Genomic DNA, 18,194 nt, shown 5'->3' with positions numbered 1-18,194 from the left:
CACATGGAACGTCTTTAGTTTCTCTTCCAATATTTCAGCTGTAAACCCTCAAGCCTCTGTTTAAGTGACTTACTGACTGACCTCTGAGTTTGGAAGAATGCCTAATCATTGCCTAAGAGGTGAAAGACTGATGATGACTCAAATATATAAGTTGATATTAAAAGTACATGAATCACAGACAACCTAGTTGGCTACAACTGCACTAGCCACTGATGAACTTTATTGATCAAAGACAAAAAAATTGCAAGCACCAGGTATTAACAAATGTAGATCTCCTTGGCAGCCGCCCAAAATCCACAATGATTGTAAAACAGTCAGTTCATTGTTCAAACTGGTGACAAGTGTTGGAATGCCAGACAATGAAGACTCAGAGCAAAAGTTACTGTGAGAGGGAAAATATAAATCAGATTCTATGGAGTTCTAAATGAAGGCTCTTATTCTGGTTGGCTGAACGTTACCCACCAGCTGTGTTTAGGCAACTTTCTTGACCCACCCGCATTTGGGAGGATGACGGTTCAAACCTGCATCCGGCCCGACTTAGGTTTTCCGTAATTTCCCTAAATCACTTCAGGCAAATGCCAGAATGATTCCTTTGAAAGGGCACAGCTGACTTCCTTCCCCATCCTTCCCTAATCCGATGGGACCAATGACCTCTCTGTGTTCCCCTTTCCCAAATAAACCAACTGACCAAAGTAGCACTTTTGTAACTTTTCCAATAGTCCCACTTCCTGCACAGGAATAATAGTCCATACCAAGTCTCCTGGACTGCATCTCACTGGCCAGTGCTTGGCATTATAGCACTCTCATAAAGAGGTTGATTCCAATTCAGTGCTGCTACAGGTGGAACAGCACCAGATGGTTCAAAGGTGGTAGTTACTGACAAATGTGAATATTACTGAATTATTGGTCTAATACTGACACAAATTACTTACAGAAGTATGTAAAAACTAGTAGATGTCAAGCTCAGGGAAGATTAGTTGAATTCTGAATGAAAGCAGGGGACACACGATGCAAAACTGACCATATTTTAGAAGATGGGCTGAAGAAAGGTAAATTTACATTTACAGACTTGTCAAAAATATTTAACACCACTGACTAGAAGACATGTGAATTCTGAAGGTAGCAGGGATAAAATACAGAGAGTGGAAAGTTATTCATAAAAACAGATTGTAGGTGAAGGACATGAAGGGCAGCTGTAGTTGAGAAGGGAGCAAGAGTGGGTTCTAGTTTATTCCAAATATCATTCAGCATGTGCACTGAGCAACCAGTAAAGGATATCAAGGAGACATTTTGAAAGGAAATTAAATGTTCAGAGAAAAGAAATAAAAACTTTGAGGTTGACATTGTGATTCTTTCAGAGAAGCAAGGGACTTGAAAGAGCAGTTGAATGGAATGCATAGTATCTTGAAAAGAGCTTATAAGATGAACATCAACAAAAGCAGAACAAAGATAATGGAATATAGTCGAATTAAATCGAGCGCTGCTGAGAGAATTACATTTAGAAGTGGGACAATAAAAGTAGTAGAGGAGTTTTATTATTGGGAGAGCACTATAAGTGAAGATGGGAAAAACAGGGAGGATAGTAAATGCAGAATGGCAATAGCAACAAAAGTGTTTCTGAGAAAGAGAAAGTAGTTAGCATCCAATATAAATTTAAGTGTTAGAAAGCCTTTTTGGAAGATATTTGTCTGGAGTGTAACCTTGAATGAAGGTGAAATGTGAGCTATAAAGAGTTCAGACAAGAAGAAAATAGAAGCTTTTGAAAAGTGGTGCTGCACAAGAATGTTGAAGATTAGAAGGATAGATCAAGACTATGGAGAAGTACTTAACTGGTTTGGGAAGAAAGAAATTTTGTCACAACTTGACTAAAAGAATAAAAGAAGGGATCATTTCATAGGATACATCCTAAGGCATGCATGTGACTGGATTAGCATGGAGAACTGCACCAAACCAATATTCTTGAAATGACACAAATGTTGCAAAATGCCTCCACTGCCAACCCCTGTCCACAATCTTCCTTATTAATACCCATTTGAAACTCCATTTTCTAAGGCTTAAAGACCACTCTTATAACTTGCAAATGTGCAACATTCAATGTGCCACCACAAGAAAAATACTGGAACCTCAAACAAAAAAAAATGACAGTTGATAAATACACTTACAGCAACATGTGTGACAACATTCCAAGCAAAAACATCATGAACTTTTACATCAACTAATTATTTCAGGTAAAATTTGTTGGTATTGACAGATTACATGATTCATTATTCCTCATGTCATATACTGCTTTAGCAGTGGTCACACCACTGTTGTTCACTTGGATCAAAAAAAAAAAAAAAAAAAAAAAAAAAAAAAAAATATTTAGTGCAGAAAACCAAACCACAAAGATAAATAATTTTATGTTTGTTGACAGAAATGTTGCAATGTGCACTGTCAGTTATAGGTTTAAGGTGCAAAGCACTGAAATCACATGGATGGATGTTGGCTGGTATCAGTAAGCTACTGGCCAGCATCTGTTGCATTGAGAGGAAACACTTAACTAGCAATTGCTCTCATTACAACAGGCATCCTTGAGCTCTTGCACAGAACATTTTCTGAAAGGTTTTGCTATTAGTGGTGTGTTAGATATTTTAAGCAGGTGAAATATAGTTTAAGAAATAAGGAAGTAGTGGGCTTCAACTCTCAACTAATTTAAATGTAAGTCAATCATTGACAACCCTGTTTCTCAACACCTTTTTTGTGCATTTGGATGGTCTGATTGACTGGTTCTTGCAAAGTACTCTCAAGGCCTTGTGCTTGATTCTCACCTGAGTCACAAATTTTAACATGCATTAAAAGAAGTCTGTCACCTCTGACAAAGCTATGTGAAGAGTGCTGGGCTCGACCATCAATTGGAATCCTATTCAAAGATGATTTCTCCTGCTGCTAACTGAGGTAAAATTGATATAGTTTAGGCCATGACAGAGGTGGAAGTCACAGCCAATGAAAACTCCTACACCCAAAATTTAGTATTTGTGTCATTAATGAAAAAGAAGAAATTTCAAAAATCATTACCCATTTGCAAAAAGATGGCTTCACAAAAATGGTGCAACACAGTTCTCTGTGTCCTTTCTTAGTATCCAGATTCTTTCAAGGTTACTAAACAAGACCATGAATGAGCACAATAGTTTCACTGTAGAGTTTGTGATCCTGCACTATTATTGAAATTACATACTGATTTTTCTTTGTGACTGCAAAATCACAGCGAAGAGTATAAAAGAAAATAAATGAAAACATGAAAAGGGCAGGGGACAAACCACTGAAGTTGTGTTTGGTAACCAATGTTATGTAAGCTGCTCAGAGTTAATAAGCAAGCTTATATTTCTAGTAAAACACAGTGCTTCGCGCTGTCATTTCAAATAGTTGTATGAATTACAGGTTAGAGATCCATGATGGCACTTGAAAAAGGTGACAAAATATCTGAAATAGGTGATTTAAAAGGAGATGAAATATTTTAAAAAGGTGATTAAAAGGTGAAAAATTAGTTCAATAAATTGATATGCCACAACTTAATTGTTATTATTTTCAATAATCCCCCAGCAATAAGACTGATATAGACCATAATAAATTTCTCTGATGTGATTCTGGATGGGATATGACCAGTTTTTTCCTTGTATATGTAGTTACACTGTAATTTGGTATTGGTAATTCGATATTTGTGATCTTAATTCACACACTAAATAACATCACACTTTTACAGCTAAAGATATACTACACTTCAGTACTGGAAAAAGATCAACAAAATATTTTTTGATTACTGTTTCTTAGGAATCTTAGCAAGAACTGAAGTAATCATACTAGATTTTCTTTTCTCAAGGTTTTTCTGAATGGTTTTCACCTCACATTCTTTCACTCTTTCTTCTCTTTAATGATTTGCGCACCCTTGTACATACCCTGAACCAGTTTTGCTGTCTTTAAGGGGATACAATGTCAAATGGGCCGACTTGGAGCAGGAGAGGCACCACAGGACTTTATAATTTCCACTGTCTATACTTTCACAAATAAATTCATAAACTTTGTCATCATGATTCAGGATTCACACTCATAGCAGTGGTTTTTTTTACATGTGAAATTCCATCATTTTTTCACTTACTATTGGCTGCATTTGTTGCTATAGGTATACTTTTCTTCATAAGTAAGAGAGAATCTTGGATGCATTTTGCACAAAACCCAAACCATACTTACAGGTGTATGAAACTCTAGGATTTTCCAAATCTATTAAAACTGTGGAGAAAATTGAGTTAATTAACTATAAAATTTAAAATGTAGCAGCTAATTCATTTTTTCATAAATTAAATAAATTCTACAGTTTCATACACCAGTAAGTACGGTTTGTATGCTGTGCAAAATTCATCAAAGAATCTCTCCTACTTATGAAGAAAAATGTACCTATAGCAACGAATGCGCCCAATACTAAGTGAAAAAATGATGAAATTTCACATGTAAATAAAATTTATTTTGCTATGTTTTTGAACTTCCACTGCTATGAGTGTGAATCCTGAACCCTTCCTCGTCATGTTGACAAAGTTTTATGAATTTATTTGTAAAAGTATAGACAGTGGAAATTAAAATGCCCTGTGGACCCTCTCCTGCTCCAAATCGGCCCTTTCTACATCCTACTCCCCTTAAATCTTTTTTTGAGTGATTTCTTCAGTTTAGTTCAAACTTGAGAAAGAAGTTCTTTTCATGCCTCCTTAGATACTTGGTATTCTCTTACTTTCACAGCAGCTGTCTCACAGTCAACTGATTTTATTTATGTTATTCACCATTTTAATCTCCTCTTCAAGGAGCCTTTGGTTTTGTTCTTCTTGCTACTTTTCTTTTAATTCATGTTTTCTTTTCCATTCACATCCTTCTTTATAAGCAATGTAATTTGCAAGCACTTGCTATCCATACCTAATGAGCTGTGAGTCAATAGCCACAGAAAGGAAATGGGAGTATTATCCCAAAGCATCCTTCACAGTCAAAACAGTATTTAAAAATCTTCTGGTCATCACTTCCTTGTCTTCTCATAATATGTGCTTCAAAATGCATCATCATCTCTCTATGTCTTCATTTTCATGGGACAATGTAAGAGTTTTTAAACATTTGGGAATTTTGACTGTATGGATGATTAGTCTCTTTTTGAGATGTGCTGGTGTCAGTAAATGCAAATACCTTTGTTATCTAAAGCTGGGTAATCTTTTACAATCTGTAGAACCTTCCACTCATCTAGTAGGTGATTTTGCCAGACACTGAATGTCATCATTTCTGCAACCATTAACAAGTCACTGCAGCTTCTGCTTTTGACTCTTTTCTTTGAGGTCAACCTAAAACTTTTCAGTGGTACACTTAATAAGCACGTGTCTTCCATCATATGTTTGCAAGCTGGGATGTAATGTTTTTGAACATTATTCAGAAACTACAGCACTTCACTCTCTAACAGTTTACTAAGCTCTTTGGTTATTTGCCAGCTAACACCTAGTTGTTCAAGAGGAATCAGATTATCCAATCTAAAGAGTTCATTATGAAGAACTTCAGAAATATTCTCAATTTTTCTCAAAGAAGAAACCTTCAAAACACAAGCCAAAAATGTTTGAAATATGTTTTTTTTAAATTTCTGTATGCAACTTGTGAATCAAAAGTGTTCAGTCTGAATTCACTGTATGAGGTTACTGAATAGTTCTACAGATGAAATTATGAAATGAAGTTCTGCTTTCAATTAAGATTTTTTCAAGCATTAACAATTGCAGTGTAGGATCTGGACTGAACAGCAGCAGAATTATTTTTAAAGGTATATGCTTAAGAAAGTAATAATGCTGCTTCAAAATCTTGTTGGCTGAAGGTAATAAAGTAAGCCACCTTGTGGTAGTATTTCTCAAAATACTTAAAGTGGAATGTTAAACTTAGACCGAATTCCCTCAAATTCTTGCCAGGGAACAAGCCAACTGTCAACATAAAAGTAAATATTGATCATAAATTCGGATGCTTTTCCACCTATGCACTCTAAAGCCTTTACACATGCATTATGCATTGTATGAATGTCGCAAGTTCTGAAGCTTATAAATTGTCAGCCTCGAGTCTCCTGGACATCGCTATCTAAACACATAAAAACTTATTTATTGACATTAGGTGCATCTGATCCCTCCACAAGACATTTATTTGGAATAAGTCTTAGAAAGTGCCTCACATAATTTCTGAAGTACTGTTCCACCATCTGCTTTGCTGATAAATGAAGTTCTCAGGTGATACGCTGTTATGTAACTCTTACTCTCTGACCAAAATGTGATGGTAGTGTATAATTCTTTTCTATATTTAAGATTGGCAGTTTCATCAAAACTCATTGTGTAATATAACTGATATGCTTCTTCTAACGTTATGTTCACAGAAATAGGATACCAGTCCATCAGTTACAGATATTTTGTTCTTAGACAGAAATGAGAAATGTTCAGGAACACTTTCAAGGATCATCATCTTAAAAACATTAGAAATATTATTTGACAAATCTATAGAGTAATTGGAAACCACTGACTTCATTGTCCAAATTAATTTAGCGGTGGTGGAACTATCCTTGATACTTGACCTCTGTATTGTTTTGTTTCATCTGAAAGTAATTGGTATTGTCCACGTTTAATTTCATAGTCACACTTATGTTTTGTGGAAAGTGAATGACTAAAAATTACCTGAAAACATTTTGTGTCAAACTTAGTAGCACAAGGACACACACTGCAAAATAATTCACTTTCACTAACATTTTCCCCCATGCAGAGACTTTACTTTTCAAACTATCTGTCTTTTCAAGCCAGTCACTATGGAATTTGCATTTTACCATTTCAAAAAGATAGTTTTCAAAACTGAACAGCAGCAATTTTGTTACAACAGCAAAATTAGAATCTGCAGCAAAAAGAGAAGCAGTTGTAATAAAGGAATATTTGACACTAATAAGAGTTGCACAAAATATAAAAAATACTCAAAAAATAAAAAAGGAACAACCTATCTCAAATTTCATCACTGGAGCATTCCAAAAAGTTAAATGAACAAACATAAATACACAAAGTTTGAAATAAAAGTAAATAACTTATTTTCTCCCTAAAAGAGCAAACAAGGTTGAAACAGGTGACAAATATTTAAAATGGTGACAACTATAAAAAAGGTGTGAAAGGTGACTGACTCCTCACTCTGAAGTTAGTATAAGGTTTTAATATACTTCTGTATAATCCATTATCTTAATAAAATGCTGGTTTTGGATCAATCAGGTACTGTTGTAAAGAGCCACAACTGATTGTCAGCATTTTTAGTCATGTGTATTGATGTATGGGAATTATAAACTCTGATGTTCTCTATTATTTGTGCTCTCTAGATGCACTATTAATAAAACATACAACCACTGTAACCTGTGACTCAAACCCTTATCTTTCCTTGGATACCATTAGAACTATTGTTTCGATCCACGATGCCTGGTAAGATATAGTGTCAATAACATATTTATGAAGGAAACTGTCATCAACTACATCACAGCTATCTTATGTTTGTCTTATATTTCAATTAATATTCTAGTTGCAAAGTCTATTGTTAGTGTTAAGGACTAGTAGAGACAATTATCACAATAAAATCTTCATTTTTGAGAAAATCACCACCAACTTGCCATGCAAACAGTTGTTACGGTCCTATCATCTGATAGAGCTGCTGGACGAAATCTGTCATGTGCTTGGTCCAGAAATGGTGTGACTCTGTGACATCTACAGATTCGAAACTAAAAGTGTAAAGCAGGATCCATCTTGTCTGTCCTGCCAATGAACATGGGCTGTTTGTACTGGTCCAGCTTTTTTTTAGTTAAATCAAGAAAAATAGGAAAAATTTATCTAAAATCTGTCTGGATCTTAGTACAGCTACAGCGACAACCTTTAGACACAACATGGTTTTCATATAGATGAAATATCCAGCTCCTTACTCTGGTGTGATCAAGATTACAGAAACTTAAAATATTAGCTATTGTCAATAGTTTGCTATTTGTCATTTAATTCACAGGATTCCATGTGATGTATGCACCATTTTATTCAAATGCATTAGAAATATCATGTAATGCATCAGAACTGCAGCATCACAAATCATATTGCCGCCTGCATTTACTGAAACAGTGATGACAGGTAAGAGAGAAAGCATTTGTCAGTGGGAATAATAAAATTATATATCATTTAATATAACTGTTGACAAGTTCCACACCATGTCATACAAAATAGCACACATCATGAATATTGTTGTTTTGACAGGCTGTGATGCTAGTAGATAACTATTTTCCTTCCACATTTTATGGCTGAAGAAACTGGACTTTTTGATAAACTATTTTCTGTTCAAAATCGAGTTTTTGTTAACTCCTAACATTTTTCCAGCTGGCACCTTATTTTTGTTTCCTGTAGAATATGCTACAGACACAGGTGAGTTGGCTGTTGGTACTCAGTGGTATAGACTGAGTCACTTAATTACACTGTTGCAAATAGTATGATATCACACAGAACATATTCAGTCTTTGCATCTAGTGACACTGAGCCGTAAAACAAAATGCAAGTATCAGAACTAATGAAAGATCATAATACCTTAAAAATGACCAACAACAATACAGAAATAAAGTACCAAACCTCAGACACTTGCCTGTCTAAAATGTTTTCTTTTCGTAAATATAGTGCAACTTCAATTCTGACCAAGGAATTTTTTTTAATTACATATAAACTACAAATACCAAAATTAGTGTTGTATTTAAGTGAGAACAGCAGCAGTCAATGAAACAAACAATACAGAAAATTAAAAAGAGCTCTCCAATTCTTCAACTTTTTCCTGCATAATTCAGTACGAAAAAGTTCACAGGAGGACAGTAGGCTGTTAGTGTTTGAACAGGCAGAATATTCTTGTTAGCAACATCAGGTGCATTCATGAACTGACTGCCTAGGGGCTGGTGTCAGGCTTTTATCTCCTCCTCCCCTCTCTCTGATCTGCCACTCTGTATACTGTCCACTCCCATGGTTGGCCACATGTTTAGCATCTCCTCCTCCTTCTGCTGACTCACTGCTCTGTCTGCAGTACATGCAGAGGGACACTTGCTGGCAATGTCTCTGCTGTTGCTCAACTTTCCTCTGATGTTGGTTCATTGTGGGATACCATCTTCTCCTTCTTAATCAGACTAAGTGCAGGTTCCCAGGCCTTATTGGGGATGTAGTTACTATCACAACTGATCAGCCATTTCCTTACTTGAATCTTGATAGATTGTTTAATGGCACAGTCCCAGAAAGTTAGACATTAGGCAGTTTTCTGCTACTGCAGATTTGTTAGGCTGCTGCAGTTCGGTGTGACACTGGACAGCACCAATCTTTGACAGTATGCACCATCTGACCGACATAATTATGTCATGCCACATTGGCAGGGACCTGATAGACCCAGGACTTACATAATCTGAGGTTGTCCTTGATACTACCAAGCAGTGCCCATGTTTCAGATGATGGGTGGAAAACAGTCTTCACTTTGTTTTTCTGGAGAATTTATCCTATCTTTGTGGATAAATGGAATAAACACAGTGGGCTCACACTCTCAAGGTTTCTCTTCTGTTTGCACCAGTTGCACACTCAGTGCACGACACAGAGCTCTGTAGATTTGTCACACTGTCTAGCTGCTCTTCTGGAACACCATCCTCAGATGTTTCGGCTGACACTCTCATTGTCAGAGAAGGTGTCAGCTCTATGTGCCAATCTTCTGAGAACCCTGCCCCTTTGCGCTGGGAGGTGACAGCTGTCTGCATATAGCTATAGGTTAATGAGCGTCTTCTTACAGTAACTGCTGTGGCCAAACATGCTGTTCACTGTGTTTCTTTTTTTAATTTTTTTAAGGGGAGCACTCCAACCATTTGACTTTATGGTAAAACTGGTGTTCTGGTGTACAGAATTGAAATGTATGAGGCAATTATTCAGCTTGTCTCTTCCATGTGGCCATACAACGAAGGCCTCCTTCTGCCACTGTGTCATTAAAGAACCTACCAAGATTTGAGTAATAGAACAGCTAATAAGCCTTGATAGTGGCTACATCTTTAGTAAGGGCTCGGAACCTGCACTCAGTCTGACTAAGAAGAGGAAGGAGATATTCCATAATGAACTGACTTCAGTGCAAGGCAGAGCAACAGTGGAGTTACCATCAGCATGTGTATCTGGGTGTGAACTGTTGACAGAGCAATGAGTTGGCAGCACTGGGGGAGGGTGGTGGTGGTGGTGGTGGTGGTGGTGGTGGAGGTGGTGGTGGTGGTGCCAGATGTATGCCTTCTCCTGGGCACGGACTGCCAACAGTGCGGCAGGTTTGAAGGGGAGGGGGGTGGGGGGTGGGGGGGAATAAAAGCACTGCAGCAGCTCCTGGGAAGTCAGTTCATCAGTGCACTTGAAGATGGCATTGTTATCATCTGCTCAAATTTTGTGCCCATTGGACGCTGATATCCAGCCATTTGTCTGTGATCTATTTGCCCCTACCTTTCTGTATTTGTGTGCTTCAAATGGAGAAATATAGTAAACTGTCAAAGGAAATTACACTACACTACTCTGCTGGATAATCTTTTTTTCCTCCAACACTTTGTTCCATCATTGTCAGGTTCATACTCTGTGGTTCTTTAAGCCATAGTGTTTCTAAAGTGTTATTTGTATTGTCTGCTGCGAACCAGAGAGTGAAGCATTTTTGCTTTTTTCCATCTGGACAAGTTTCCTTTTGAAAATTCGTTTCCCTATGGTCCTGCAATAGTAAATAAAAGCGTTTTTGCTTCTTTCCATATTGGACAACAGTCTCCTTTTAAAAATTCATTTCCCTACGGTCCTGCAATATTAAATAATGTAATGTAATATTCTGTGACTAATAGTTTTCCTCTTCTACTAGATTGTTATGACCACTTAACCAGAAATTACTATATCAACTATGTAAAGTTTATGGTAAAAAATTTCTGTCTAACTGATTCTTTTGTTTCTAGTCTATGTTGCTCTATTCGGTGATAGTATGTGTAAAGTGACGGAATGAAACTACAACATTTCACATCTCATCACTTATTTCTAAAGATATAGCTTCTTAAGACTAAACTGCTTTTATGGCAAAATTAAGATGCAACAAATATGAATTACACTCAGTATGAATATGTTTAGTACAGTCACTGGCTGGAGCATAAAATGCACTGTGACTGTGTTGTCAAGTAGTCTTTTAGGAAAAATCAGGATATCTTTGTACAAATGACAAAAATTCTAAGATTACTGTAAAATGTTGAACAATATTCTTACCTTAAAGTTTTGCTCAAGAACCCACGCAATGCGCCGAACTTTCAGCAGAAATCCAAAAATGCTATTGTAGTTGGCCAGGGCACTCTCCGTAAGAATGAGGCACAATGGCCATTCCACTGAGTACCCCAGCACTAATGAAGAAAACATATTTGGGGAGGTATGGGACAAATGACCTGCTGCTGTACTTGACAATGAGAAGCAGAGACGTGACGAATTCACATCACGCTCTGCCTGTGGTGAACCACTCACAGCACGTGCCAGGACTCTGTTCAACGTTGATACATTTAGCAGACGGGATGAATGAACTGATTCATGTGCTCCTGTGTTAAGAAAAACATTAACAAAATTAATTTAAATATTATATAAAAAGATAATGTTTTAAATTTCACAAAGCTGAGACATGAAAGCAATAAATTATTAACCTCTTAACCCAAAATTTAAATTGCTAGCAGCTAATGAAACTGGGGCTCAAGAATGAAAAGAAATCATGCTAGCCATATAATCAGAGAGGACAGGTGTGCGAGAGGAGACATGAGTAATAAAAAGTGACTTAGATTAAATGATATTAATGCAGCATCCATCAAATAAATGTATTATCAAACTAAAATTCTGAAGGAAAAAAAAATAAAAAATCTGGGGCATATAAAGCGAGTCACTAATTCTTTTGTAGTTGGAGCAAAAAAGTGAAGAAAGTTAAAGGCATAAAATTCCAAGTAAGTGCTACACATTCAGACATCTAACCAGTCAACATATATTGCTACTGTAAAGAAAGCAGCCAATAAATAATGATGAATGTTTCAGTTTAACAAACATCACAAGCACAATAAATCTGAATTAAACTCATGGCCAGAAATAGTAGTCAGTGAAGGGCAAATGTGACAAAATAAGAAGCATGACACAGGTACATAGGCTCTTGGTGTTACAGCTTCAGATGTTGTTTTGCACCATAGTACTATATTCTGCTAGCAGTAGAATTTCCCCTTATTTAAGAATCTCCAAGAAACCATCAATAGTGGTATTCTTTGAACAACAGTGTGAAGTGGCAAAACATTCTGCAGCAAAATGAATTGCACCTATGTAGTTTAAAGGAGCTGCTTTAATTGCAAAACATTTTTAGGGACTTTAAGAGCCTATAGGTATACAATCCCACCAATATTAAACAACATTTTCCTAGATTTCAATCGTAGTTTACAGAGCTTCATACACTGTATTCACCACACTTTCACTTGGCTGATTTACATAAATGGCAAATGCACTGATGAGCCGAAACATTATGCCACATGTTTAATATTGTGCTGGTCACCCACTTTAGAAAGCTATACAGCAACAATTCTGCAGTGTATGGATTCAACAAGACGTTGTTGGATGTCTGCAGGTATGTTGCACCAGATGTCCACACAAAGGACATGCATTTCCTGTATATTACAGACAGGTGGTGTGTGGGGACAGATGTGGCACAGATAGTCTCTCAGATGTGTTCTTCATGTTGAGATAGGTAAACCTGGTGCTAAAGGGCTATAATGCTCCTCAACCCACTGTAACACGATTCTGATATTCGGCATAGACAGCTATCCTGCTGGAAGATGTCATCGTCATCAGGGAAGATACCAAGGATGCAGGTCATCTGCAGTAATGTTTATATTGTCCACAGCTGCCAAGGTGCTTTCAGTTACTACCACAGATCTCATAGAAGCCCAGGCGAATGTCCCTCATAAGATAACATTACTCCCACCAGCCTGCATCTTTAGTGCAGATGACAGCTTATTCAGATATGACCATCGACCTACTGTAAGAAGAAATGTGATTCATTCTACCAAGTGACATTTTTTTATTGACCCGTGGTTCAATCTTGGTGATTCTGTAGCCATTACAATTGTAACTGATGATGTCAGCGAGTCAACTTGGCAACAAGTAGGTGTCATCTACTGCGGAATCCCACGTTCAACTATGTGTGCCGAATGATGTCCTCCGAAACACCTATAGCATTGTACTCTGTCATCAGATCTGAAACAGATTGCCGCCTATCTTGCTTTACAGAGTGGGCATGCCTCTGACTTCCTCTACTGTGATGAGATATGGATGTTCAACTCCTTGTCACTTACTCGTGGTTTGATTGTCCTTCAACCACTTCCCATAGAAGTCCATGACAGTAGTATGCAAACGGCTGGCCAGCTTGGCCATTTTCAACATCCTCATTCCCAGGTGCCTGGCTATAACAATCTTCCTTTTTTCGCGAAGTTGCCGCATCATGTGCCCGCAAAGTTACCAGGTGGCATTCAAGTCTTGCAGTGGGCAGTGGTCCTACATTTTGGCTCATCAGGGTATATACCTATTAATACCTATTCATAATTGTACACCCTGATTTTCAAAACCTGGATAAAAATTAATGTACGATTGTGACCATGAACACTAACACTGCATTCACTTTTTACTCTCACTTTAAACACTGACATTCAATGCAACACTTTCGTGTTTCTTACTGTAAAAATTTCTACAAATGGCATCTCTATCCTCCTGAAGTACTAGCAACTAGAAGAATTTTGTTTTCGTAACCACTTGTAATTCGAATTACTGAATTTCCTAGTGCCAAAACAGTTCTTTGTGTCCTTTCACAGAAGTAAAAGTCATAATTAGGGGAATCAGTTCTGAACATACCAAAAATGTTGAAAATAATGAAATCTTGGAGTCTGCTGGAAATCCAATATTGCAGCAAAATTTGAAAAAAAAAAGGCCACTCACAAGAATTGGCACTTGACAAATTCTTGATTCTTTCAAAATGTATGCTTTATGTTCCCACCACTAAAATAATGAAGCACACACTGATTATACTAATTTGTCCTCAAAAAAGCCGTTAACCATGGGATATGATATAGGAAGAGTGCACATTAAATGTGAATAGTGAGAAAAACATAAGTTAGAGGATTCGGGGGTTAGGAGAGTTGCCCTTTGATCAATCACTGTATTCTACAACAAGGAGGAGGAGGAGGAGGAGGAAGAGGAGGAGAAGTACATTAGCTACGCCCTCTTTCTGATGCTATTTAAGGGGATAATACAATTCATTTGAAGAGCACATTTATTGCAAATCGGGCCAAAACTGTGCAGGGCCATGACAAAAAACACACGTTTTCCAATAGGCAGTGACAGGTAGATTTCAGATATAACTTGTTACTATCAAAGAATGCTGGTGAGGTCATGAGTCAGATGATAATGTCTTTGTTTTATTACCTTGGGCCAACTGGAAGCACTTGAGCTTTAATGGATGGAACAAATTATTTTAACCCTCAAGTGGGCACGTAGCTTTTTTTATAACACAAGTTGGTGTGTGGCATACTTTGTACACATGTAGGGAATGGCTGTCTTTATATTACAAAGGTAAACACGTATGAGCAAAATCATAGTTTAATCTTAGTTTAATTAAACAATGATAAAATAAACATTCATTGTATCACTCTGTTGCCACATACAAGAGTTACCCCACAGTAATGAGCCAGTTGAAGCATTAAACAGGACAGTTGCACCAGATACCAGCCAACTGTTTATTCAATTGCTAATTATCTCATACATAACTGCCTCATTGTGCGATTGAACTGCAAGCTCGGATCCTGGGTCATTTTCTTGCATGGATTGTAAATTTTTTCTCACCTAGCTCGTTGTTTATTTTACGTTACTGCTGCTCACTTGAGTGTTAAGACAGCACCAATTTATCACTGTGTCAGCTGAAGCAATAATGAAGGAATAGGTATGAGCTTGCAACAATTGAAAACAATACTGGAATGATACAAGACAATGTTATTTGTGGCTGGCACACTTTATATATAGGTGAGCCCCCTCGAGGGTTAAAGAGTGGTAGCTATAAAAATGGAAGTACTTCCTTCTCTTATGCTGTTCAAAATGTAAATAAAGCACTAAGCCATTACTTATTACAGGTTCTGATACCACCAGGCTGCACTGTTTTCTTCACTTTCCCAGATCTTTTCTGTATTTATTATGAACTTATGTTCTCTGATTTATTTATAGCCTTGTCTCAGAATTACATTAATTGTTAATATTAACAAATTCACAAGTTTTAATGTAAAGTTTGAATATCTTGTTATCTTCTAGGTAATTGTATCTACATGCACAGATCTTTTTGTGACATCATTTATGCGATGATTTTCAACTTCACATGGACTTCATTATTATCGTTTATTCCCACAGCTTCAAAAGATATAACCAGTTCTTCCAGAAGCTAAAATCTAGTAATAATTTTCGTATTGTTTTGGTCCATGTACTTTCATGATTTCAGTAACTGCAGCTTTTTATTTTAAATGGGGATGTATCTTTCAGAGTCAAAAACAGCCAGCTAGAAGGAACAAAAGCCTAATTTTATTCAGATCAGCCTAGTAAGAACTCAAGAAATAGAAGTTTTAGTAAAAACACTTGTGGTATTAAATAGCCTAAAAGTGCACAAGCGAACAGAATGAAAGGGAAGAGAACAAGGCTTAAGAGTTGAGGCAGGAGTATATCAAGTAGAAGCATATGTTCTAGGGTAGATTCATGTGCACAGGACAGACTATGATGTTCATTGGTTGTACACAGATTATCAAATAATGCAACTGAGATATATTTTTTACATGTTAAAGTGTACAGCATCAGCAAGAATGGGTGCTAGTGAACGATATTTTTCTCAGTCCAATGTAGAATTTAAACAAGATCAAAAATGGATTGATGTTCTGTTTAACGGTTGATGGATTGATGTAATGGTGATAGCTCTCATGTAAAGTGGTGCCTTCATAAATTATTAGTGAGAGCAGGCATCACACACAATTAGTTTTCACTGACCTTCCTCTTTTCTTCCTCTTATTCTTCTTCTTTATTTTTAAAACTGCAAAAAAACTTTAGTTGCATTTGTTCCGATTGTAAAATGATACGACAAATATTCCTTCACAGCGCAACTGACATTACAGAATCTGAAGAACATCCATCTTCATAATTTACTAAATCTTCATCTAAAATTGAGTTATAAAGAATCTGATCTGAAAAATCTAAAGTACTCATTACTTTTGTAACAGAAGCCAACAACTTGTGAACAAATGAGATCATGTCTGTTACCAACTTCCTGCGTTCCGCAACTTTTTAACTTGTTTTCTCACAACTGCTCATAACAGCAACTTTATTAGTGTTCTACCATCTTGACTCAACTGTGGCGGACAACAGAGAATTGATGTGGCAGCACTGTGAGCAGAGAGGTTCCAACACAGCAAAGTACAGTTGTGTTTCTGAAAGCTCTTATTGTTTACTCCTAGTTTTTTTCTTCTGAAAGTATAGTCTTTGATTCAATATTCTTGATGTCTGAGCAAAGTTATGAACAGTAATAATTAATAATACAATTTAGTACTGCACCAGGTTTTTTTTTTTATTGTACATCAACTGCAGTATATAAACAGTACCTTCAGTGGTGACCCTGGTTTTATGAAGCCGTACCAGTTTTATGGACATGAAGCGCACAAAGAATGAGATTTTCACTCTACAGTGGTATGTGCACTGATCTGAAACTTCCAGGCAGATTAAAACTGTGCTGGACCGAGACTTGAACTTGGTTTGTGGGAGAGATTCTGTGAAGTTTGGAAGGGAGGAGACAAGGTACTGGCAAAAGTAAAACTGTGAGGAAGGGGCGTGAATCATGCTTGGATAGCTCAGATGGTAGAGCACTTGCCTGTGAAAGGCAAAGGTCCCGAGTTTGAGTCCCGGTCCGGCACACAGTTATAATCTGCTAGGATGTTTCATGAAGTGCACAAGTTTAAATCAAGTCAACAATGGAAGACAAGAATTTACAGACAGTTACAAGACAGCACCAAGGAAGAAAGAGCAAGATAAAAGCCAGCCCAGTCCAAATTTCATCCGTACTTGTTGTATCAGCAGTGTATCAGAAACTGGTTTGATCTTATATGTGGCCCTCTGTATACCACTTTTTTGGTCACAAAACCAAAAAGATTGGTTTGTACAAGTGGAAGCAAATTTTTTCTGTATTGTGATAACAAAGTATAAGACAAAGTTTGCCTCTGTCATCAGCAAACTTTATCAAAGTTTACATCTATGGTGGAAGATATCATAGTCACACTCAATTGTTATGAATGCTTGAATTCAACAGTGATGCAATAGATTTCCTGATCAAGGGCACCATAAATTATATCATAAAGAGACGTGAACAAAACTCCTTCACAGTATCTCTGGCCTCACATATGACACATCAATGCCGGACTCATCGCTTTGGATGTTGTTTTCAAGTGCTTGCTGGTACCAGTGGCAACCACCATAAATTCAAACTTGTAATTAAGCCTAAATTCACTTGAATAGGTTGATGGTCAAATGCTCTGAACGTTCTCACTTCAACGAACATCGGTTGTAGTGACAACAGAAGTAGTCAAAGTACTACAGCGGAAGAGCTTCACAGGTCTCCAGAAAGAACTGCAACAAATGAGACACAAATACAACAGTTGTCACACCATGTATGAACTTTAATGGTGTAATGAGAACAAGCAGAAATTTCCAACAGTGAAAGTTCACAAGATGACATGGAACACCCTTCTGCTCCTCTACAAGGAACATTAGGGCTTATCCAAAAGGAAGCCAGTTTTTTTGGTATCACAACCATTTCGGTCAACAGGCCTAAAGTGCTCACCACCATGCGACTAGACAAACTCTTATAGAGGTTGAAGACAGCTTTGACCAGCACCTTAAGCTATACACAATGCCAATACAACAAATAGATCAATAACAGCTGTTACAGCTACCAGTGCCATAGTGAACAGCTGTTTAACTGTAGGAAAACCACAGAGACAGAGCTCAAATGTGGTGATGCAAATGCCTGATAGACATGGGCTCAGATGCTCCTTTGTACCCACC

The 18,194-nt window shown here is 37.1% G+C and overlaps 1 protein-coding gene across 1 annotated transcript in view; it reads right to left on the bottom strand.

Moving 5' to 3' along the window:
- LOC124616790 (gamma-tubulin complex component 6) overlaps nt 1–18,194 on the bottom strand; it is a 254,299-nt gene that overhangs the window by 22,737 nt on the left and 213,368 nt on the right. Inside the window, exon 15 of the mRNA XM_047145205.1 lies at nt 11,310–11,629. Coding sequence (XP_047001161.1) covers nt 11,310–11,629 — 320 coding nt within the window. The remainder of the gene's footprint in view (nt 1–11,309; nt 11,630–18,194) is intronic.

The sequence above is a fragment of the Schistocerca americana genome, chromosome 5 (genome assembly GCF_021461395.2).
Source record: "Schistocerca americana isolate TAMUIC-IGC-003095 chromosome 5, iqSchAmer2.1, whole genome shotgun sequence".
In the NCBI taxonomy this organism is placed as follows: domain Eukaryota; kingdom Metazoa; phylum Arthropoda; class Insecta; order Orthoptera; family Acrididae; genus Schistocerca; species Schistocerca americana.
The sequence above is the reverse complement of the archived record's forward strand: the minus strand, read 5'-3'. Positions and strand labels throughout refer to the sequence as shown.